Source organism: Panthera uncia (assembly GCF_023721935.1).
Source record: "Panthera uncia isolate 11264 chromosome B2 unlocalized genomic scaffold, Puncia_PCG_1.0 HiC_scaffold_24, whole genome shotgun sequence".
Taxonomy (NCBI): domain Eukaryota; kingdom Metazoa; phylum Chordata; class Mammalia; order Carnivora; family Felidae; genus Panthera; species Panthera uncia.
Window position 1 is genome coordinate 27,931,605 of NW_026057580.1, and position 24,282 is coordinate 27,955,886.

General features: G+C 35.2%; 1 protein-coding gene across 1 annotated transcript in view; it reads right to left on the minus strand.

Moving 5' to 3' along the window:
* The window catches only part of EYS (eyes shut homolog), a 1,624,793-nt gene that overhangs the window by 286,637 nt on the left and 1,313,874 nt on the right, over positions 1-24,282 (minus strand). The window contains 2 exon segments of the mRNA XM_049653864.1: positions 6,133-6,286; positions 20,999-21,163. Coding sequence (XP_049509821.1) covers positions 6,133-6,286; positions 20,999-21,163 — 319 coding nt within the window.

Below are 24,282 nucleotides of genomic sequence, written 5' to 3' on the forward strand. Positions count from 1 at the left end.
CCTGGCTGAAGTCGGACGCTTAACCGACTGCGCCACCCAGGCGCCCCAGACCACCACTCTTAATAAACAAAGAATCCCTTGGCATTTCCTCATGAATCTTATTTTTTAACATGTTCAATCCCTTTAACTTTCCTGTGAGGCAGACTGTTCTCTGACTTTATCAATTATTGCTGTTCTGAAAAAATTCTGATTATTTAGTTTGCCCCTAAGTCTTCATTTGCTTCCTGTTACTTTCTTATGTAATCTTGTCTTAAAGATGATAGTATACATGCCTTTTAGAATTACAGAGAGAAGAGGCTTTTAGGGATTGAAGTTCATGTCACCATATATTCTGCACCACACAAGAATACCTCCAACTTCCTCAATAACCCTGACAGTTGTAGTAGAAATCTACCATTAACATTAAAGAATGAAGAACATGTGCGGCTTTCTTCAGCATACATTGCTGATTCTCAAAAGAATTTCTTCACTTTTATTTTAGTTTATTGTAATTTTCTGCATTAGAAATTACAAAGTTTGATGATGATTTGCTGAAGAACTAAATATCCTTTCATCTCAAACTTGATGTTCCTGTCATACTCAATCTCCATACAATTTCTTGCATGTGTTAATCTTCACCATGATGTCATTGCTTATCCTCTTCCACCTGCTGTCCCTCTGGTAAATTTCTAATCTTTTTTCAAAATCCAGTTTATTTCTTATGTTATAGATACACTTTTCAACTGTTAAGTCCCTTTCTTCTTAGTAGAGTCTTTGCGGTTGCTCTGAGGCCTTAAGGGTCAATCAGTTCTCTGGCTGTCTTGGTATCTCAGCACACCAGAAGATGAGGAACTAAGGACTTGAATCTTTACTTTTTTAACTTTGATAATAGCCATTCCATTTGGACAACTTGAACTGAATTGCATAATTAAAAGGAGCAAGCATGTGACTATATAGTCAATCACTTGAAATTATTTTTTTATATCACTGGTTGGTTGAGTCCATAGCTGACATATTATTCAGTGAACACACTGTGTAGACTCAGCCTCACATTTAGATAGCAATGTCTTTATTTAGAAAGCTCTTCCTTCTATTTCTGCCTCATTCAACACCAAACTGACACTTCCTTGTTTCTCAAGATATTTGTGAATTTTAGACACAACTACACATGCTAGCAGAAGACTCTACCCAATAATCCTAAACAGTACTAAAATCACCAACTTCTAGACCCACAAACCTCTAAAAGATTTAATCTTATTTAACAAAATAAATTTTAGTTTTGTAGTGGATATTTTCAATTCAATACAAATAAACTATATTGTAAGTTGTTGTTCACTAGTACCGGGCATGTTATGTATGATTACTGTGTTATGTATGGATAAGGGAGCAAGATCAATGTTTAGATTTATGTATTTATGTACAAGTCAATGTAATGATAAAGTACTATGCCATATTTCACATATTTAGCTATAGTTTTCCTACATTTCCTCTAAGAAATACCAGATGGAAGTGTTGATGGAAAAGATACAGAAATTAATATTGAAGTGATGAAGTTTGACCTTTTTAAGATGAAAAGCCTGCCAAACTTTCCATATTGACATGGCAACGTTTTATGAATAAATCTAATATCTTATAGATTTAGCGCAGTTCAAAAGTCACCATCTGCTTCAAGAAGTGAAGATTGTTGCTATTACATAGTTTCTGGGCTCTAAGACTAAAGGCATGTAATCCATAACTCACATAATATTAACTATCAAGAACGTGTGAAAAACCTTTATATTTTAGAAAATCAGAGACATAAAGGACATTTTGAGTTACTCTCAAGATTACAGCTGATAATACATTATGGATATTCTTTCTTCTTACATAAACTTGAGTAGTTTCCTTATCATTCTCTGTATGCAGTTACAGGACAAATGCCATGGAGTTATAGGACAACAGGAAACAACTTATAATACCGAAAATTTATGTGGGGAAAATGGCAAAGCACTTGAAGCTGATTTTGAGCAGAGCTGCCTGAAAGGCCATTGACAAATTATATACAGGTATTATAAGAAGTTGTCATTTGTTCCTTTCTTAATTTTCGTAAATTATTTACCACTAAATCTCTTCATTTGATATAGTTAAAAGCAATCCTGCTCAGAATCCTTTTTATTTCCCAGTCTTGAAGGTTTTAATGCTAGTTTTGCATTATATAAATTTATTTTCTGCTTTTTAAAATATTTATTTATTTTAAATGTTTATTCTGAGAGAGAGAGAGAGAGAGAGAGAGAGAGTGAGAGAGCACGAGAGAGCTGGGGGAGGGGCAGAAAGAGAAGAAAGAGAATCTCAAACAAGCTCCATGCCTTCAACACACAGGGCTTCATCTTAGCACTGTCTGATCATGACCTAAGCCAACATCCAGAGTCAGATGCTTAACTGACTAAGCCACCCAGGCACCCTTATTTATTTATTTTGAGAGACAGAATGAGAGAGCAGACAAGGGGTAGAAAGAGAGAGAGTCCCAAGCAGGCTCCATGCTATCAAAAATCATGAATTGAATGCTTAACCAACTGAGCTACCCAGGTGTCCCTTTCTTTTTTTTCTACTTTCTTAATAAAAAGAAATTTGCACAGATATGTACTAACGCATGTACACACACACACACACACACACACACACACACACACACACACACAAATATACATACACCTAACAAGAGGTTTTTATTTCATAGAAATTAGTAAGATCAAACAGGAGGTAAAAATCAGTCCATTTACAAAACTCGACAGCAGTTTTTGTTATTTTGTTTTCTGGACCAAATATCTAACAAGATGATGTGTTAAAAATGCTTGCAGTGGTTTTATGTGATGTTTGGGTTTGAGCAAGTTCTAAGGTTCTTGCTGCCCAACCATTAGTAACTTTTCCAGCTTCTGTTCAATTAATATCAAACCCTGCATGCATTCCTTTACACTGGCCAGCTACTAAAAAGTGGCTGATCGGGATGTGTGGTTCTGGCAGTCATGCAATTCTTGGTCAATATCCACTCGGCTTTGGCTACCTAACAGTTTGTTAACCAAAATAAATCACTAGATATTGGAGTATGCCTCAGATATACATGGATAATACACATCAGGATAAGTCCTTGAGGATTCTATGGTAGAATAGGCTGTGTGGATTTAAAATATGCAGATAATAACACAGTAAATTACTCAGAGGAAAGGACACAGGGTTTCTTTACAGAACAAATGCTGAATAAAGAGTCAGCTTTTGTTCAGGACAGACACAAAAGGTGCCAGAAAAATTTAAACTTCAGAAACTTTAAAAAGTATATATATAGTAAGACAATTTTTCTGAACTTCCCCAAAGGAGAATAACCCTTGTGAAAACTAAGACTCTCTCTATGTGATCCCTTTCAAAATTTGTTGAAATGAAAGACAAACTGTGCATGAGTATGAATTACAATCTATCTGTAGAGCTGTGATCTCCGCTCCATTTCATTTAAGAAGAACTTCTATCTTGATACTGAATTGACCTCAATCACTACAAGTGGCTTATTCAAGTTTGCTCTACTTCTGTCATCTATCCTACAGGTACAATGCAGATTTAGTAGGAGTACATGTTTATTCTCTGTGGCTGATATCAAAATAAAAATCCAAGTCATATTTTACATGTTTACCTTTGAGCTCATTCCACTAATTTTTTAAAGTAAATTCTTATCAATCATGCTATGGTATTTTATTGTCAAGAACCCTTAAATACAGATGAAATTCCAACAACATGCATATAATTAAAAAGGAACTTAATTCACATGCTTTTTAGGGACAAATTTGTTTTGAATTTGGATAACAAGTGTCCTGTCAGAGACAATTAAAAAGAGCTGTACAAACAGACCCTTTTAATATGTACTTTTTTTTTTTTAAGGTTTATTTACTTATTTTCAGAGAGAGAGAGAGAGACAGACAGACAGAGAAGGAAAGAGAGAGAGAATACCAAGCAGGCTCCACACTGTCAGTGCAGAGCCCGGCATGGGGCTTGAACTCACAAACCATGAGATCATGACCTGAGCAGAGATCAAAAGTAGGATGCTCAACCGACTGAGCTACCCCGACACCCCCACAAAAGACCCTTTTAATTTTAACTTGTCCCCAATAAGGATGGAGAAATAAGAGTGGAGAGCAGAGAAGGCAAGACAGAAAGAGAAGGTGACATAAACAACTGAACATATAGGGGTAAAGCAAAAGGTAGTCATAGACCAAGATATGTACACAGACAGAAGATCAAAAGCCTCTTTTTCCATTTTCACTTCCCTCTGGTAGGAATCTTCTCTCATGTAGGTTGTATCTCATCAGTTTAAACTTCTAAGGGACTTTATATTCTCAATTGTTCATTATTTTTCTATGTATTAACACATTCCACTCAACTAGCATATTGAGTGGAATTAAATCCCAAATTAAACATGCTGAAATCTCTCATCCTACATTTTTTCCCTTTTGACTCCTCACCTCCCTCTAGTTACCACCTTACCTCTTTTTATACCTTCACAGTAAAAGTTCTTAAGAATTGTCTAGAATATACTTGTTATTTATATTGTATACTCTTAAATAATTTATATAATATATAATACACAATATACAATATAGTCCTAGGGTCAGCCCTTAATGTAATCTATTGTCTGGCAGGATACTGCGCTTAAGACAAAGCAGATTTGCATTTTCGTGTCAGTGGAGATATCTCTTTCTCACTTCCTAAATTTTGGATAAAAATAATTGAAGGACTTGGAAAGTCCTTGGTTTTTAGTTTCACTAGGAGTATCAATATTTTTTTAAAGGATGGTTTCACGAACTTCAGGCTACCTAAGGCTCTGAGTGGTTTGAGGACTGCCTAGTTAAGTATCATTACTTAAAGGCAAGAAATAAAATCATCCCTTTAAGTAAGTTTGACCAAAACAGAAATTACTTCATATGTGATCAAATGTGCCATTGTTTGTGTGAAATGATTACACTGTATAAAATGAGGGTGTTATCAATCAAAATGCCTTTTAAATTGGGTTTTAAGTTATTCACTTTCTCATCTGGCTCTTTTTTTGTGTGAGCAACTGCAACTTTTGTCAGAGAGATGGTTAAGTCCATTGCTCTGACAATTTGCTTTGTCTACACACAACTCTCTTTTCCAAAAGGGTCTTCCTAATCTGTGAATAATAATTTCATTACCTTAGGGTAATTTTATTGCCTTCTTGTCATAACCAATTGATCTGCCCAGCCCCAGACACTCTCCTTTCTTCATTCAAACATTTACTGAGCATCTTTCTGTCAGATGTCCTGCAAACTGCATTAAAAATGAGTAAGATGCTGTAAGGAGTTTCCATTTTAAGATTGGTGTCAATTTCCTTGATTTTATTTTCAGACTGATACAGACTCTGGGAAAGCTTATTTGATTTATATAACCTTCACAGGTTAGCCAAGATTCCAGCTAATCAGACTAACATATCCAATTGTCATCTAACATACAAACTCAGGCACAAAATGTTATTTTTAACTGACACGGAGTAACTTTAGAGACCATTATCACTAGATTGCTATACTGATAAAGAATTTTAAATTCTTGGCTGCTACATTTAAATTTTGTTCAGTAATACCCTTGGGATGTGACCATCATATTTACTCATCTCTCTCTTCTGAGATGTCCTAATTCTGAAGTATGAATTAATTCCAAGACTGCCTTCCAAAAGTTTATACACCCCAGAAAGCATTTCCATCTAATATTCATTTTTTTTTCCCACTGGATTTTCTTTTTCTGTGCAGAGTCAATGGCCACCTGCCCCAACTCCCCAGTTCTGAATGGCTATTTTCATTCAATAGATATTTTCTTGAACAACTACCGGATCTTAATTTCAAGTGGACCACAGGATTCTTTAACCTATTTATTAGCTCCATGGTATTTTTCAAAGAAATTCATTCTGTATGTAATTGGATTGCCACTGGATGGTATCATATTATACCTTAGTTTAATTTATACTTTATCCATCAAACTGAAAACACTGATTAGTGAGACTACTTTCAGATGGACCTTTTTGTCCTTCTTTTCATATTTGGGTGGCTATTATACATATAGATAACATTGAAAAAATAAGTTTCAGCAGTATAATTCAAAGAACTACTGTGGAAGACTTACCGTATTGTGATAGGGATGAACGCATTTGTGTTAATGCTATAATTAGCAGAAAGAGTCAAGATATTGTGAGAACTCCCGCATCCATATTTAACTGTGGGCCTTCCATCCATGAGAAATAAATGAAGAAACTGTTGTCCGGTATTTTTCTCACTACCTTTAAAAGAACAAATATTCCATGAAATTAGTGATTTTATTTATGTTTTATTCAATTACAATCATTCTTTCAAAAAACACAATCTTTTGTCCCCTAGGACTAATGACTTAGTGAGATGGCTAGGAGTATTATTAGATAACTATTCAATGTAGTAATACTATATCAGAAATATACATTATTTTTCACAGGCTGAGACTAGCATGGCATTAACAGCATTTAACTTCACATGAAATTAACTTCTGTTAACTTCTGCCTCTGTTTCTTAATAGCAAGATGATCTTATCCTGAGCCTCAGTTTCCTCATATACTATAATGGGATGAAGAGAGCAAGTGATTATTAGAATTATTGTGATAATTAAATAAAATAATAAAAGTCTCTGGCACCTGTTGAGTATTACAGAACTTGGTTTATTATTATCGTTAATTATTTGTATTATAATTTTTATTTGTCTTTCATAAAAAAATAAAAAAATCAATAAAAAAAGAAATATTTTCCCTTTCTCCAGCTCATTCTTTCATCCCACTTTGAGGTATTCTTTTCTATCGTGTGTGTGTGTGTGTGTGTGTGTGTGTGTGTGTATACACACACACCCAAATATTTATATAGCCTTAGTTTTATTTTTTAAAATAAAATAATGGGGATGCCTGGGTGGCTCAGGTCATGATCTCACAGTTTGTGGGTTCAAGCCCCACAGCCGACTTTGGGCTGACAGCATGGAGCCTGCTTTGGGTTCTCTGTCTCCCTGTCTCTCTGCCCCTCTCCCACCCCTTTCTTTCGCTCTCTCTCAAAAATAAATGAATATTAAAAAGTTTAAAAAAAATAATGCAATAAGTAGCCTTATTCATCTTTCTCTCTTCACTTAATAATCAACTTTAGACATATATGTAAGTACATAGATTTTTTTAACAATCTTTTTTTAATGTTTACTTATTTAGAGAGTGTGTGCACCCACAAGTCAGGGAGGGTCAGAAGAGAATCCCAGGGAGGCCCCTTGCTCAGCTTGGAGCTCCATCAGCTTGGAGCTCCATGTGGGGCTTGATCCCACAGCTGTGAGATCATGATGTGAAGTGATATCAGTAGTCTGATGTTTAACCAACTGAGCCACCTAGGTGCCCCATATGGTCTTAATTTTGGCGCAGGTCTATTTATTGTTTCCTTTATGGTTGTAACTAGTGCTTTTTATGTCACCTTTAAGATATCTTTGGTTCAAAATTATAAGGTTATTTTCTTAGCTTATCTTTTGTAAGCTTTTTAAAGATCTATATTTTATGTAGAATCGATTTCTGTACATGATGTGAAGCAGTGGTTGTGATAGGTTGGATAATGACCACCAAAGATATCCATGTCCGAATCGCTGGAACCTGTGAATGTTAATCTTATATGGTAAAAGAGACTTTGCAGGTGTAACTAAATGAAAGACTCTGAGATGAGATTATTGTGGATTATCTGGTTGTGTTAAAATTTAGTCACATGTGTCCTTCTAAAAGGGAAGCAGAGGGAGATTTGACAATGGAAGAGGATAGGCTATGTGACTACAGAGGTGGAGACTTGCATGATGCAGCCACAAGCCAAGGAAGGCAAGTGGCCACCAGAAGCTGGAGAGGCAAGGAACAGGTTCTCATCTAGAGCCTCCACAAAGAGCCAAAGCTGCAACATCATTTGAGGCTTCTAAGACACATTTTGGACTTATGGCTTCCAGAACTGTAAGAAAATAACTTTCTCTTGTTTTAAGACACTAAATTTATGGTAATTTGCTACAGCAGCCATAGGAAACTACAGGGGTCAATTTTCATTTCTTTCTCTTTTGGTTTCCAATTGATCCAAAATCAAAGCAAGTAATTCTTACTGTGTATTTATTATGTATTTACTGAAATCTCAGATATTTGTGAAATGTATATTTTTAATATTTTTGAGTATCTTTATTTCCTTTTTTTTCTTTTATTATTGTGAATATACGTATTTAAGATAATGACTTTAAGAAAAATACCAACATTAGCATACTAAACCAACCTGAAATTACAACCCTCAAAAATGGCCAGCTTTAATACAGATAAATGGATAGATATGTAGAGAGAGAATTTTTCATTAGAGCAAAATGATATTGTACATGTATTTTTTTTTAATTTTTTTTTAATGTTTATTTATTTTTGAGACAGAGAGAGACACATCATGAACGGGGGAGGGGCAGAGAGAGAGGGAGACACAGAATCGGAAGCAAGATCCAGGCTCTGAGTCATCAGCCCAGAGACCGACGCGGGGCTCGAACTCGCAGACCGCGAGATAGTGACCTGAGCTGAAGTCGGACGCTTAACCGACTGAGCCACCCAGGCGCCCCATTGGATTAGAATTTAAAACCGAAAAAAGAAAAAAAAAAGAATTTAAAGCTGAGAAATTTTTCAAATATTTACTGAGTAGCTTATTTAAAAATAACAATAATAAAATCCATTACACATTAACCTAAATAACATATTTTGTGAAAAGTAATCATATCTTACAAAACAAAAATAGTGAGAGGAGTATTCTTTACTTTTACAATAATTTTCAATGTTAAGTTTAACAAAAGCTGTTGGATTTTCATATCTACTTCTGTATTCAATCTATTGTGAATTGTTGCTTTGGTGGAAGTACATGAACTCCAGCTTCACAGTGAATGTAACTGGAAAATTAGCATTATTTAAACTGTCTTTTTAAACATACACAAATTGGATAAGTGGTAGTTCCTTAAAGTATAGTTGCAATGTGGAATCTGGAACTATACTAATAATCTTTACATCCTCTGTTACATTAAAATTCCATTGGTCTTTCTTGCATTTTAAATGGATATTTTACCTTTGCAGGATTTTGTAACATCATTTATTGGTTATTTGAAAAATACTGATTCACTGAGTAATGGATATCTTTCAAAGATTGACATATTTTATTATATCATATTAAAAAATCACCTTAGTTATTATTACTACTGAACTCATCAGAAACCATGGTGAAGCTCTGAAGCTCATTGTGAAGAATATACATTTTCCAAAATTCTAATTTTTACTAGAAATCTTGAGGCTTATTATTGGGAAACAAATACTGTCAGCTGCTTTCCTCAAAATGGCAGGCTTACTTTGTTAATTTTTGAGAAAATGGCTTAAAATATTCAAATTTGAAGAGCCACAGATTATCTTTTAGTTATTTTTCAAGTCATGTTTTCATAATGGCTACTTCAACTAGCAACTTAAAAAAATTGCACAAGTGTTATTCCTCAAGACAGTGATTATATATTGGTATGCACCAGACTTGCTTTGATGTATACTTTTGCTTTTATGCACAGCACATTAAAAAGTTGCATACACAAGGATTGAGAATTTTAAAAAATGAATGCATTTTCTGCACTATTAGGGCATTTTTATGTTGACTTTTACTTTGAGTGCATAGTGGAACAGAATAAAATGAGTACAATTTGGGTGTACAAATGTACTCCGCCATGACACTAGGTGCCAGATACTGTATCTACTGTGACTTTTGTACCCTGAGTGCAAATGTCCATCAACACAGTGAAAAAGGCAAATATCTTGGTTTTATTAAAAAAATAATTTTGAAAAAAATAATTTTGATGTTATGGACATCTGAAAGGACCCTGGAGATGCTCAAGGATCAACTTGAAATATCTCTGTGTCAGAGCTCACATCGATTTGAAAGAGAAAAAAAAAAAAAAAGAAACCAAAGTGAAATGTAAAGTATCACTGAACCCCAGACAAATGTTTCTTTAACATCTCATTAAGAATGTCAGGAAACTTAAGTTATCTCTCCCCCCATGTTTCAGGCTCTATAAGAGTAGAACACAAGCAACGCTTGGATTTCAACGAATGGTTCAGAGAAAGGTATCAGGAGAAATTGTGAAAGAATCTGAAATAGGAAAAAAAAAAAGTCTAGCTTACCCATTCAGGTGCTCCTCACCTGTCTTTATCTTTCAGATATTTTACAACTTTGTAAGTTGATGAAAACTAATAATAATTTGAGTTATTCTTGTCTATAGCAATTCAAACTGATTGTGTCTGGTGAAGTGCAACTGATTGTTACTCCGTAGGTAGACTTGCTTTCCATCTATTTGTAAATTCGCTTCAAAATTCCTTAATCTCATATATATATATACATATATATACATATACATATGTATATATATGTCTCTACTCCTTGACTTCTCCTCTGAACTAGTCATAGTATCTTACCAGTTCCCTCATTAAGAGGTTAAATAAAATTTTTGATGTGTGCTCATTTTATATATCTTTTTGAAAATTAGCCTTTTAACAAAGAAAATAAGCTAATTTCAGTTTTTGAAATTTTGAGGTATATTAGGAGAAATGAGTCACATTATATGATAGCAAAGAAAACAAAACCAACTCAAGGAGAAAAATTCACATAGAATACAATGCAAAGGGGGTCCCCTGGTGTTAAGCAACATAGCAGTCTTGGACTGGATAGAGATGCCCACCCTTATGAATGACCGAGATCGGGTAGGAAGACAGAAAAGGATTCAAAATACAGTTGAAAATCAGAAAATTTGGGGACATACAAAATCTAAGAAACAGATTTCCCATGAGTACTTTGTGCTGTAGAGCTTATTAAGAATATAAATTTGGTAAGAGAAACACAAAGTGAAATATAGTAAAAAATAATTTAGATTAAATCGATATTGCGGAAGAAAACAAATTGGACAGAATAACAGCATTAAAGATTTAATAACGAAGTATGAGTAGCAAAGGGCATAATGAATATGGCTGAAAATCAATCTTGAGATCCTCATAAACGCCCTTTCTTAGAGCCCACTCAACCCATCTAGGTTTTTATCACACTTCTGAAGACTGCAGCTGTACAATACCCCAAATTAGTCCAGTTCCTGGCAGAGAGCGATGCAGCTTTACCTTTTCTGCCTCCCCTCAGATCCATTAGCAGTCTTCTGGGCTTCTGTTCTTCAGAGTTTTTCCTTATTTTCCCCATGACTTCCTATTCAGTTTCTTAGGCTGCTTTTCTCTGAATTTGATGGTATAATTAAGGATTTAGGATTATCTATGACTCCTCTTTTTACTGAGGGGAGGAAGCTGGGGGCAATGAGAGCACCTTTAGAAATGCAACACTCTGTACCAGCATCTTGTGTTTTCTCTTCTTGGATATATAAAAGGTTAGTTATATCATAGAATGTCATAAAATTGTTTTTTTCTTGAATTCTTGGCTTGTTCTCCACCCCCATCATTTTGGGAGAGGGGAGGGTGGTTCATTTTGCTATGCACTGACAGTCTGGTATCCGGTTCTTTTCCCCATTTTTACCCTGAAGTTTCTATTACTTAATATTTCTAAAGATATTATCATCTCAAACTCCTATTTTCAAGATAAGGCTTAAAAATACGATATACGGAGTAGAGTAGAAGAAAGTTGAACATTTAGGTCAAGCTGTTGTACCATATGTACAAGGTCTGTTTTTCAAAGCTTCAAAAACTGAATTTTAAAAATTATATACATTAAACAAGATATATGTAGTACAATGCAAGAATGAGTTATTTTTAAAGGAAGCACAGTCACTAAAATCAATGACAGGGATAAACGGTCTTATCCAAGTACATCAACATCCCATCATGAACCAGAGCTACCCTGTGATATAGAACACAAAAAGGCAGCTTTAATAAAGGTAATGGGAATGAAATAAAAATAAACAATTAAGCATAGTTCTTCCTCTAGTCTGCCAAATAGTAACAGTTTTAAACTCATCATTTGGACTTTTTCTATTAATAAGCGATTTCTTGTTTTATATAATAATACTTTTAAAGGAATTCAGAATGTTTTGCTGGTAACATGATGGTGGGAGGGGGCAATGGAAGACCTCAGGTTAGTGATGTATTTGCATGATTCAATAGCAAATTATCCATTTCAGGGAATACAGTTCATATTGTTTGATAGATTGATTTTTTCACTTTAAAATCAACTAACTTTGCATCACAAACCTATATTTTGAGAAAATACTTAGAGAAACGCTATGAATAAACACTCAGGAAGAACTGTTTGTCTTTCACAAATAGTACTATGGTACAAAAATTCCATTTTCTACTTTCCTATGTAGGGAAAACCCTACTTTTCTACGGTGTTTTTCTTTCCCATGGGTCTCCTTTACTCCTCAAATAAAACACTTCACTTCTGATTGCCAAACGTGTGGAGGTTTTTCCCCATACATGCAATTCTCTGTGACACTATTTGAGTGTCCTACCATTTATTTCAACTTGGACACTACCTACCTGGAGACAGTGTCAGACCTTACAAGTTAGGTATCCCATGAGACTGCTGCCCCCTGCCCCCCACCTACAATTCATACCTCAGATATCAGTTGCAAGCCCAGGTTATCACCAGTGCTTCTGACCAACTGGCTATAGATCAGACATTCTAAAGATTGTTTGATTAATTTGCTAGAGGTGTTCACAGAACTCAGGGAAACACATTTACTAGTTTATTAAAGGACATGATAAAGAAAACAGATGAACATCCAGATGAAAAGATACATAGGGTAAGGAATAGGAGGGTCCAAGAGCAGAAGTTTCTGTACCTGTGGAGTTGAGTGCTTCACCCTCCTGATGAGGATGCATTTGCCCACCTGGAAGCTCTCTGAGAGATACTGGGATTTTGTGGAGGCTTCCTTGTGTAAGCATGATCAGTTATTAACCCCATTTCCAGCCCCTCTCTCCTCTGTGGAGGGTGGGGGGCTTAGACTGAAAATTCCAAGCATCAATCATAAGTTTGGTCTATCTGGTGACCAGCCCCCACCAAGGAGCCATCCAGAATCCCACCCAGAGTCCCTTATTAGAACAGAATATGCTCCTACTGCATTTATCACTTACAAATTACTAAAGTTTTAGAAGCCTGGTATGAAGGGACAGGGTCAAAGACAAATATTAGAACAAGAGATGCTCATAGTGTTATCACTTAAGAAATTACAAGGGTTTTAGGAGCTTTGTGTCAGTAACTGGAGGCAGAGACAAATATATATATTTCTATTATCTCACAAGTACTAAAAACATGTTTTCAAACACAACTATAATAAAAAAAATGAAAAATTACTGGCAATTAGTAAAATAAAATATAAAATTTTCAAAATAGAACTTCTAAAGAAAATCGTAAGTAATGACTACTGTCAGATGTATATTTTTGTAATAAACTTTATGGGTTGAGTAATCCATATGCCACATTAAATTTAGTTCAACAGTGCTCATTGAACCCAAAAATATCAAGAAAATGTGCATCTCTCTTTCTGTGATATATGACAAATGTGAAGAGCAGTGTCTTTTTCCCCATAATATCCAATCTGTGCTGCCTTGGACAGGACTTGAAGGCTGTGGAAGATGTCAATATTAAGCCATTGAAAGAGAGTCATTCTGTTGTTTCGCTGAAAAGACATTTGATGATCCATTAGCAGAGAAGTGTGAACTTATCCTTTTTGAAAGGATTCTTTATGCTTTTAGGCTGTGTAGTAATTTTTTCAATGAATCCTTTATGTCTTGAGTTTTTCTGAATATTTATGCAGAAAATATTTTGAAACTTTACAAAGTTTGTAATTCCCCAATTTATACTAATGAAATCATCAATTGTATCTCCTGATTTAAGATTTATTAAATATAGAAACTGCTGCTTAGAACAATAAATGTTAATAATTACTTAAAAATTACAGAACTCTAGTTTCTAGATATCATATCATAGCATTTTAGAGAGATAACCCTAATAATTGAGTCTAAAATGTATAAATTATATACATAGCATATATGTATATACATGTTATACAGTATACAGTATACATTTAGTCTTACAAGAAAGGAATAATAATGAAATAAGCCAGAGAGACAGAAATAATTATGTCCTCAAGTTTTTATAATTTTGGTTTGCTTGGTTATTATATTGAGTTGTAGACCCAAAAATTTCTAAGCATAGATACTTTATCACTTAATTGAAATACTCAAGAGAGTAATTATGGTTTATATGGTACCACTTCCATTAAAAATGCGAATTTTTCTCTATTGGAACTATTGTAATGAGTGCTCCCAAACATCAATGACAGTTTGATTTGAGTTCATGTACAAATAAACAACTGGTCATCAGTTTGAATTAAAATAAAATTCACCATTCCTTATAGGCTCGATAGTGATGAATACAGATAGTATGCTTATTAAATCAGGTATACAGATGGTCCAATTTGGAAATTTCCATAAAGTGATATAGATTTCTACCATTTCTCATAAAACAAAAAATCCCTTCATACCTTTATATGTTACTTTGTATTTTTCAAAAACACTTTTATATACAATTAAATAAATTAATGCTTACTTATTTTTGTGAGAGAGATTGACAGAATGTGAGCAAGGGAGGGCAGAGAGACAGGAGACACAGAATCAGTAGCAGGCTCCAGGCTCTGAGCTGTCAGCACTGAGCTCGATGTGGGGCTCGAACTCACAAACCACAAGATCACCACCTGAGCCAAAGTTGGATGCTCAACCGACTGAGCCACCCAGGTGCCTCACACTTTCTTTCTTTCTTTCTTTTTTTTTTTTTATTAAGTTTATTTATTTTTAGAGAGAGAGAGAGAGAGAGAGAGAGAAAGAAAGTGTGAGTGAGGGAGGGGCAGACAGAGAGGGAGAGAGAGAGAATCCCAGGCAGGCTCCCCATTACCAGTGCAGAGCCCTATGTGGGGCTCGAACTCATGAACCATGAGATCATGACCTGACCCAAAGTCAAAGACTTGACCAACTGAGCCACGCAGGTGCCCTATATACATTTTCAGACCCCGTGAACTTGAAAATAAAAATTCATCTGCATTATTTGTCATCAAAATGAAATACAGAAAGGTTAATTGATTTATCTTGTGTTGTACAATTAATTCACAGCTAACTTGGGTTCACGTCTACCTTTGGTTACCTACTGACATTTTGATCAGTACTGCCTATGGCAGTAAGCAGATGATCTCTCCGTCCCTGGTGGCGCCTTCATGGCATGTAACAAAAACTATTCCCTGAATTTGCATCGAGTTCTCTGTTGAGCACATGTGTTTTGACTGTAGCTGAAGAATTCCCCTTTCCTGGCTCTCCTTAAAGGTCTTTATTTGTATGTAGCAGCAGCAAACCCAGTATCAATCTTAGCAGCAGTGGCTCAGGGTTGAAGACATCTTAGAGCAACGGGGGCAACATGAGCAGTAACACATTTTAGTAGTTAGAACGTGGTTGGGGTGATCTGGTTGGTCTGTGAAAGGATGGGAGGCAGAGAAGTTCCAGGAGAACTGCTACACTGTGGCAGCAGCCTGGCACACAGAATTAATTATTAACACATGTTTATTACATGCTGCTGCAGAGTGGCTTCTGGGCCAGTTGCTAAAATTTATTGAGACCCTATTTTAATCTTGCCTCGGCTGCTAATTGTGCTTAACCAGGAAAGAAAATACAACTCATAATACAAGATTCTTACAGGAAATGAATCCTCCTCATTTGGATGAAATGGTTAAAAATGAAACAAAAAATTGCATCTACTGTTTGCTCCATTACTGTCTCATTCCTGATTCCAAGATTTTTTATAGTCTAAATATTCTTTCCCAGGGTGGTATGTCTATCACATGGATGTAATGTTAAGGACACCTATTAGATAAGAACATAGCATCCTGGGCATCTAATTCCCAAGACTCCTTACCAGGCAAGTTATGAGAGAGGAAGGATTAGAACATTAGCTGAAGAAGATATTTAGCATTGACTTCATGTTGCCATACACCAAACACAATTTTAAGCATATTAAATGTGTTAACTCTCCCCATCCTTACAACAAAATTTTCATATCTTTGGTATTATTACAAATAATACGATTCCATTTTACAGATACTGAGGCACAGAGATGTTAAGTAATTTGCCCAGAGGGCAGAGCCAGATAGTCTAGCTCCATAGTAATTTTCTTAATCACTGGATTTTACTGTTCTTGAGGTGGGCATGGCACCAATTCCAATCCTTGAATGGGCTCATTTGTTTGTTTTTGCCCCTACCTCTGTCTGTTAGAAGCAAGTTTGTTCCTCACTGGTCCATTTCTTGATATAATTACATACAATTACATAGAAACACTGTGTATCTCTCACTGATTTATGTCTTCATAAATTTCAATCACAGAAATAGAGTTTAATTTTTCTTAACACAATGTTCTCTTTCAAGAGACGTCTAACAAATCACATCATTCTCGGTCAAGGGTTGGCAAACTATAGCCCACAGATCAAATTCTTCCACTGTTCAGTTCTGCAAGTAAAAGATTTTTTGCAACACAGCTGTATTCATTCACAGTCCCATACTGTCTATGGCTGCTTTCACGCTACACTGGCAGAGTTGAACTGTTGTAACACAGAGTGTGTGGCCCGTAAAATATTTACTCTTTGGCCATTACAGAAAAAACTGCCAACCCCTGTTATGCTCCTGGTCGTTAAATAGACCCAGAATAAAATTCTCTTTGATTTAAGCTAAATTTTGAGTAAACCCTTGAAATCTGCACCATTTTTTTTAACTTGCTTACTAACAGAATGGTTTCTTAAAGTATAGTTTCAATACCTACTCATTTTTCATCACAACAATCACAGTTGAGTAACTCATCAACAGAACTTTATGAACAATTCTTAAAAACCTTACTCTACACAAGGCACTGGTGAAGTACTGAGGAGGTGGGTGGAAGAGAGATGTAAAACACAATTCCAGATTACTAAGTGTTCCCTATTTAGGTGAAGAGACATAAACACAGATTCCTAGTGTAAAGAATCTCTTTACTCAGCCCTTGTTCTTAATTTCTACTCCTATTATAATTAAGTCCTATCACAGTCAGCTAAACGGTGAGAAAAGGGTACAGGTTATTTCTTATCTCTCTTTGTACAGGTCACAGTGCCTAGAAGAGTGTGATGTGCTTTCTTGGCACTCAGTTAAAATTTGTTGAATTTGACTTTCCTGTCATAAAAAAATAAGATGAAAAGCAATCTTTGTGTATCTTGTAAATGGCAATGTATGAATTCATCCAACCATGCTTTCCACTCCACTCCCTCTCCTAGCCGTCTGGAGCAAGCTCCACTGGGAGCTATCAAGGAGGGACACAGATATTCAAAGAATTTTACAGTGCACATTGTAAAATTGATTAAAACTGAGCACACTTTTTTCTCTAAGAAAAGAAGATATTTTTAAAATGCTGTCACGAACTACTGTGGGATTTCACTGGCCTTGGCGTAATAAGTATCTAATGAAGATATTGTGTATCCTACTGGGAATCATTTTATAGAGAAAAGCAGATGTTATGATACTTTAGATTTCATGTGTTTTCCTCAGCAATCTCAGAAATCTCTTCTTCTAGCCCTCCCCAAATGCACGAAAAAGGAGGGTCCAATGATCCTACTTGTTCTGTCAATTTCTACCTGGAATAAATACCTAAGACTAGCCCTTCTTATACTTTCTTTCTCAAATACAAATATTAAGTAATACAAAGATTGCTTCTGAATCTTGTTCTCTCACTGGAGTTGCTCATGTAATTTGCCTCCTGCAACTTGGTCAGATGTCTGCTCCTACTTCTCAAAGATCACATACTTCCAAAGGGCATGCTTATTTCTTTTCAAAGAAGTAGCACAGAATGGGATTCAACTGCATAGTAATACATCTCATGACGAAACCTCCTGATTGATACCGCTGGCCAAATAGAGCTCATTTTCTGAAAGTGCACCTAAAGAGTTTTGTGTGGTCTCATCCCTTCTCCCGTGACCTATTAGTAGCTCCTTTGACGGGGTTCCAGAATTCTGAATTGGTTCAGTGGCAGATTCAAAAAGCTTTCTTTTCATCTTGACTGCTGTTCTCAGAGCTGTCTCTCTCCCACAGAGAGTTCTTTTTTAAACTATCCTTTCTAAGGATTTTTACTGTAACCCCATAAGGATTCCAGTTTTATCTTCCTTTTGTTCCTTTTCAACATCAATTAGTTGGTGAGGCAAACTGAGAAAAGATAAATCTACACTTTTGAACTAGGAATATAATTCAAAGCCGACACTGGCTTATCAACCTGATATTTCTCTATCCTTCTCCCTTTAAAATTGGGTGATATAAAACACAAGTATTCAATAAATGTTTGTAGAATGATTTGAGTTTTTACTGAAATGTCCAGGAATGAAAATGACAAAACTAAAAAACAAACAAAACAAAACAAAAAACAGACAAAAATCAACTCCTAGTCTCTAAAGTGAAACATCTGTTCTAATTTCCTCACTATTCTTAATTGCTCCTACATGTAATATACTGACTTCAAAGGAAAGAAAATTAGCCCTTAAGTCAAGTTAAGGGACACCTTTTAAACTACGGATGTTTAACTGAATCACAAAAATCTTCATGTTCATCTGTTGTGAGGCTTTTATGAGGTTGATAAATTCAAAGAGGGCTGAAAGCAAAAATCCCATGAAACATTCTGCTGAGGTATTCCCAACAGTGTAGGATTAAATTACCACTCTACAGACGAACAAAAGAATGCTTTCTAGACAAAAATATTTTCTCCATTCACAGGCTATGAAACTCCCTTGAGTAAATAGCTTTGATGTATCCAGTTCTGGGACAACAATTATGTAAGACAAAGACAGAAATTGATAATCATTACAAAGGTATGGTGTTTTGTTTTTTTTTTAATAATTTCTAGTTTGATTTTTTTTTTTTTTTGGAGGTCACTGGATATAAAAGGCAAGAATAATCTTATGGCACTAACATCCGCTTCAGTTTATTGGTTTAAATTAAAGTACCAACTTGGACAGGGTGTATATATGCTTGGCATGTATTTTTATGGCTTTTAAAAAGAGCACATTGAGTACAAGCATAGATATCAGCCAGGAGCATGAGCCCAGAGGAGACTTCCCAGGGGCTGGCTGCTTCTTTGGCAATGAGCTGTTTTTAGTTGGTAAAGACACACTCTCTACAAGAAAACACCGTCTTACTCTATATAACTTAAAAAAAATTGCAAAGCCAGAAAATCACTTTGCTTTGTGTCTTTAAATTGTTATGTTTGTGTCTTTTGTTCTTGTTTTGTTTTGTTTCCTTTCCCCTGCAATATACTATTACCTCCAAATTTCATGGTTATCTACCACAACTTAGGTTTTATACATAAAACAAATTTTCCTTTTCCTTTTTTTTCTTCTCTCTCTCTCTCTAAATAATCAGATTTATAAATAATTCATTCTAAAGCCATGATTTTAACATGGGTTCTTACACTCCTGGGAAATAAATAATGTTTGTCTAGTTCTGACATTAGTTTCTTTCTAAAATATAACAAGTTTTCAGTTTAAAATTTGTTTTTAGTGTAGGTGCGCCTGGGTGGCTCAGTTGGTTGGTTGCCTGACTTCAGCTCAGGTCATGGTCCCACAGTTAATGAGTTCGAGCCCTGTGTTGGGCTCTGCATTGATAGCTCGAAGTTTGGAGTCTGCTTGGGATTCTGTGTCTCCCCCTCTCTCTGCCCCTCCCCAACTCAGGCTCTGTTTCTCTCTCTCTCTCTCAAAAATAAATAAACATTAAAATTTTTTTTAAATTTATTTTTAATGTATATAATTTTTAATATATAATAATTTAATATATATATAGATGGATATATTATATATATGATGAAAGCAGGAGATATGGGCAGCAGGAGGGAGAGAGAGAATCCTAAGCATGTTCCATGCCCAGCATGGAGCCTGATACAAGGGCTTGATCTCATGACCCTGGGATCATGACCTGAGCCAAAATGAAGAGTTGAACACTCAACCAACTGAGCTACCCAGGTGCCCCAAGTTTTCCGTTTTAATATTCAAAACTTCTAATTTCACCCCGTTTTCCAATAAATGCTTCTTTTAAGCATTTTACTCATAGCCATTAATAAAAAGGTTTAATTTTTTTGGAAAGTACAAAATGATGACTCAAGTTTGCAAAATATTTCAAAGTAGAGTAGAAAATATTTTTAGAAATAATGACTTTCCCTAGAATGGATAATCTATCTAAGCACTGAAGACATTATACCTCCAATAGAGGGAATTGTTAAAACTATTGTATATTCATTTCAAAAGAAAAAAAGAAAAAAAAACATTATCACATTTGGAATACTGCACGGAATATACTTTAGTGATGTTCAGCCATAGAAGAAAGAAATCTGTAAATTCTGGTTATAGAAATCCCTGTGAGCACATTGTGTAATTAGGGAAACCTTGATATAGATGCATTTCCTTAAATAAATACTGTTAATACTATACTATTTTTCTAACCAGCTAAGATAACGCTAAAAGTGTGATAGGAAATTTTCCCAATTATCGAATGAACCTCAGCTTTGGAATGCCATTTTACAAATTACTAAGTATTGAATTCAATTCATATTTAGTGATTTATATTATAAAAATATGCCCTGAAACATTTGAAGCATTTATGTTTTACTGCTATAGCCATATGCCATCAAATTCATATGCTTGTTATATTCTTCCTTGCTGGTTCAGAGCCTGTTTGTAAGTCATGTTCCATTGAAAAACTCATAAATTAAAGAAACTTCTTAAGAAAACTAGAAAGAACTAAGATTTTCTTTTGGTAATGCTTCATGCACTAAGCTAGAAAAGTTTTCCTACAATATTTAAATGAATAATTCATTGCTTCAATAGGTTAACATTTGAGAAAGAAAACTGACATATAGGAAGTCAAACATTTAATACTCACTGTAGAGAATAGTTCCATTCAAAGTGTTTGTTTTTATAGTCAAGTAGATGGTAACAGTTCTGTTATGTTCTTTCCCTGGAATACATGTGAACTCATCCAGGGTTATAAAAAAAGGTAATTCTAGATAGGAATTCCCACTGAAAGATGGAAAAAGTAAACCTGCACCTGAAAGAAAAAAAAAAAGGTCATAGTACATTCTGCTAATCCTGTAGATAAGAACATAGCATTTATAGTTAGCATTCATATAAAAAGGTAAAGTTTATATTTACAAACATTAGACTCAAAATTCTGATACATAAGTATAATAGATTTGTGAAGTCATTGTCTCAAATAATCAACCACCAGTCCAGAGGAAAAGACCTAGAGCAAAAATTTTGTCATTGATGGATGGGTTTTAAAGGTAAATAAACACCCTGAAATTGTACGAAACAAAATCTGTGTTTTTGCACATGTGAAATAATAGTATTCATTAGATTCTTAAAATATTCTGATATGAATGTCTATAAATCACATTATATACTTAAATCAATTAACTTTATTTGGTGTAATTACACCTCAATAGGAAAGTACTGAAAAAAATCTGTGACACAAAAGATTAGAAAATCTATAGATGCATTTCTATATAAAGATAAAAATCTCTCTATCAAACTATATAGTGGGGTGCCTGCCTGGCTCAGCTAGAAGAGCATATGACTCTTTATCTTGGGGTTGTGAGTTTGAGCCTCATGTTTTGTGTAGAGATTGATAAAAAATATAGATTTAAAAAGAAAATAAATTATCACACAGAAAAGTTTTATTAATATTCATTAATATTTAGTGCTTTCCAATAATACTTAGATATTTTATAAGTGGTATTACTACAATATGCAAAGTTAATTTTTTAGAGTTATCCTTTTAGAATTATTACTCTTTTATTTAAAAAAATAAGTTTATTTTACTTATTTTAGGAGAGAAAGAGAGAGTGCAAGTGGGGGAGGGGCAGAGGGAGAGGGTGATAGAGAATCCCAGGCAGGTTCTGCACTGTCAGTGCAGAGCCCGACAGGGGGCTCAAACTCATGAATTGTGAGATCATGATCTGAGCAGAAATCAAGAGTTGGCTGCTTAACCGACTGAGTCAGATGCCCCAAGTTATTAATCTTTTAAATGATTAATCTCAAAATACTGAAGCACATAAAATTTGAAAAGTACTTATTTTATTGTCATGTACCTATAGACTAGCAACGTAGATCTATAGACTTGGTACTTTGAACAGGTGTTAATATACAGAATGTGGAAATGCAACTTTGTTATCAACACTCAAATCTTCCTTCAGAGATAGGATATCCCCTACCCTCTTCCACCAGCCAAGACCTGGAGGGACCTGACACTGCTATCCGCCTTGAGGGGCAGAAGGAAGCTGATTTCTGTTCTTTTTATTGTCTTACCACCTCCTGTTCATGCTAGCTGCTGTTTCTGACCCTTTCGGCTTTGAATGTGGAGGAGGGTAGGTGGAGTGGAAAGGAGAGAGAAGTACACAGTAAAAGAGAGCTGTAAGAGCTGGTGATTGATGCTGTTATAAGCAAGCTCTCGCTCTCTAGGAACAGCAGATGTTTAAAACTGACGGTTTCTCTTGCGGTAGAAATGTCATAAAATACAACATGCTCAGTCCAGTTTCATTTTCAGATAAACAACAAATAATGTTTTAGTATAAGTATGTATGAAAGATTTCACAAAATATACTAGAAGAATTATTTGTATTTGAAATTCAAATTTAACTCCATGTGTCACATTTTTAGTTCTTAAATCTGGGAACCCTAAGACTCATGAGCATGTGTGAATTCTTTAGAAATCCTTTGCCAACTACAATTCCTAGGACTCGTGCCATGACCTGCCTTTGGCTTGTCACTTCTAACTTGGTCCCATATTGATTTTTCACTTTAGCACAGACTCCTCGGTAGACAGCCACTTACCTGTGTCAAAGTAAAAGTTGTACTAGATAAAGTTAATCAGGCAAAGACTTTATTCAAGACTACTGCAATAAAGGAGAGGGGTCAGAATTCAGTCTTTCCTTAATTCCTCTGAAACAAAGAGTGGTAGAGCTTTTGAGAGCTGAGGTGGGGGAATCACAAACTACTGTTTGCTAATTGGCCTTAGCCCCCTAAAAAATATAAGCTTCTTCTTATCTTCATCACAGAACGGGCCTAGAGTCAGGAAGAAGACTGTCTAAAGTTTAGTCAAACTGAGGGGAATGTTAAGGCTGTCTAGGTCACTTGACTAGAAAAAACTACTACTTGGGTAGAACCTAAAAATGACCCTAGACCAAATTTCTTTCCTGAGGGGTCTGTATCTAGTCCCTGGGAAATACTTCTACATTCCCTGCTCTACTGTCTGTGAGGGTATTGTTAGTTTTCAGTCTTCACGCGCTCCCATGTACGCACGCACGCACACATACTCCCGAAGGCTGCTTTGGCTTTCTTTCTCAGGTATAAACATATGACTCTGTTGGTCCATGGTCTTCCTTTCCAAGTGATTTGGTTTTAGCTCCCCCCAAACACTGTCAGATGTGATGGGTGGGAGAATGTGAGGTGAGGACAAGATAGCTTTCTACAAAAACATTTCCTCAAAGTCGTGTCTCTAAAATCCTCTTTTTTTCTTCAAATGCTTGTTATATCAAGAACTCTTCCCAGTTAGATCTTGTTTTTAGATATGGCATCTCATTTTGTTTACAGCACTATATCTTGATGCATGTGAAAGAGTTTATTTTTAATGTCCTGTTATGTTCATAACTTTGTTTTGTCAGATATAAATATAATGTATGTATTAGCAACTACTTGATTTAAGATATATGGTAACTTACATATTTAATATCACATATTTTTTAGCATTTCTTGGTTTTTTGCACACAATCTTTAATTTCTCAAAATTAATTTCCTTGGCTCTAGATTTTACTAGATCTTTTTTCAAACGGATCTGTTTTTAGGCCTACTTAGCAAATCCTGCATTAGTTCTCAGATGCCTAGAAAACTCTGTAATACTTAACACTCATTTGTATTAAAACATTCTCCTTGTTGCTCATGACACTATACTGCACTTTGACCATCTCCTCACCTGAACAACAGCTTCTTTGCAGACTGTTCTTTCAAACTATTCCACAATGCACATAGTTTCCAAGGCTCTGTCCTGGGTCAACTAGTTTGTCTGTGCTTTATCTAAACCTGATCCTCCTCCATTTTCTTATTCCCAGCACTTACACTCCCAGGCTTAGAAATTCAGCATCATTATCCACCTATCTCTTCTCAAACCAT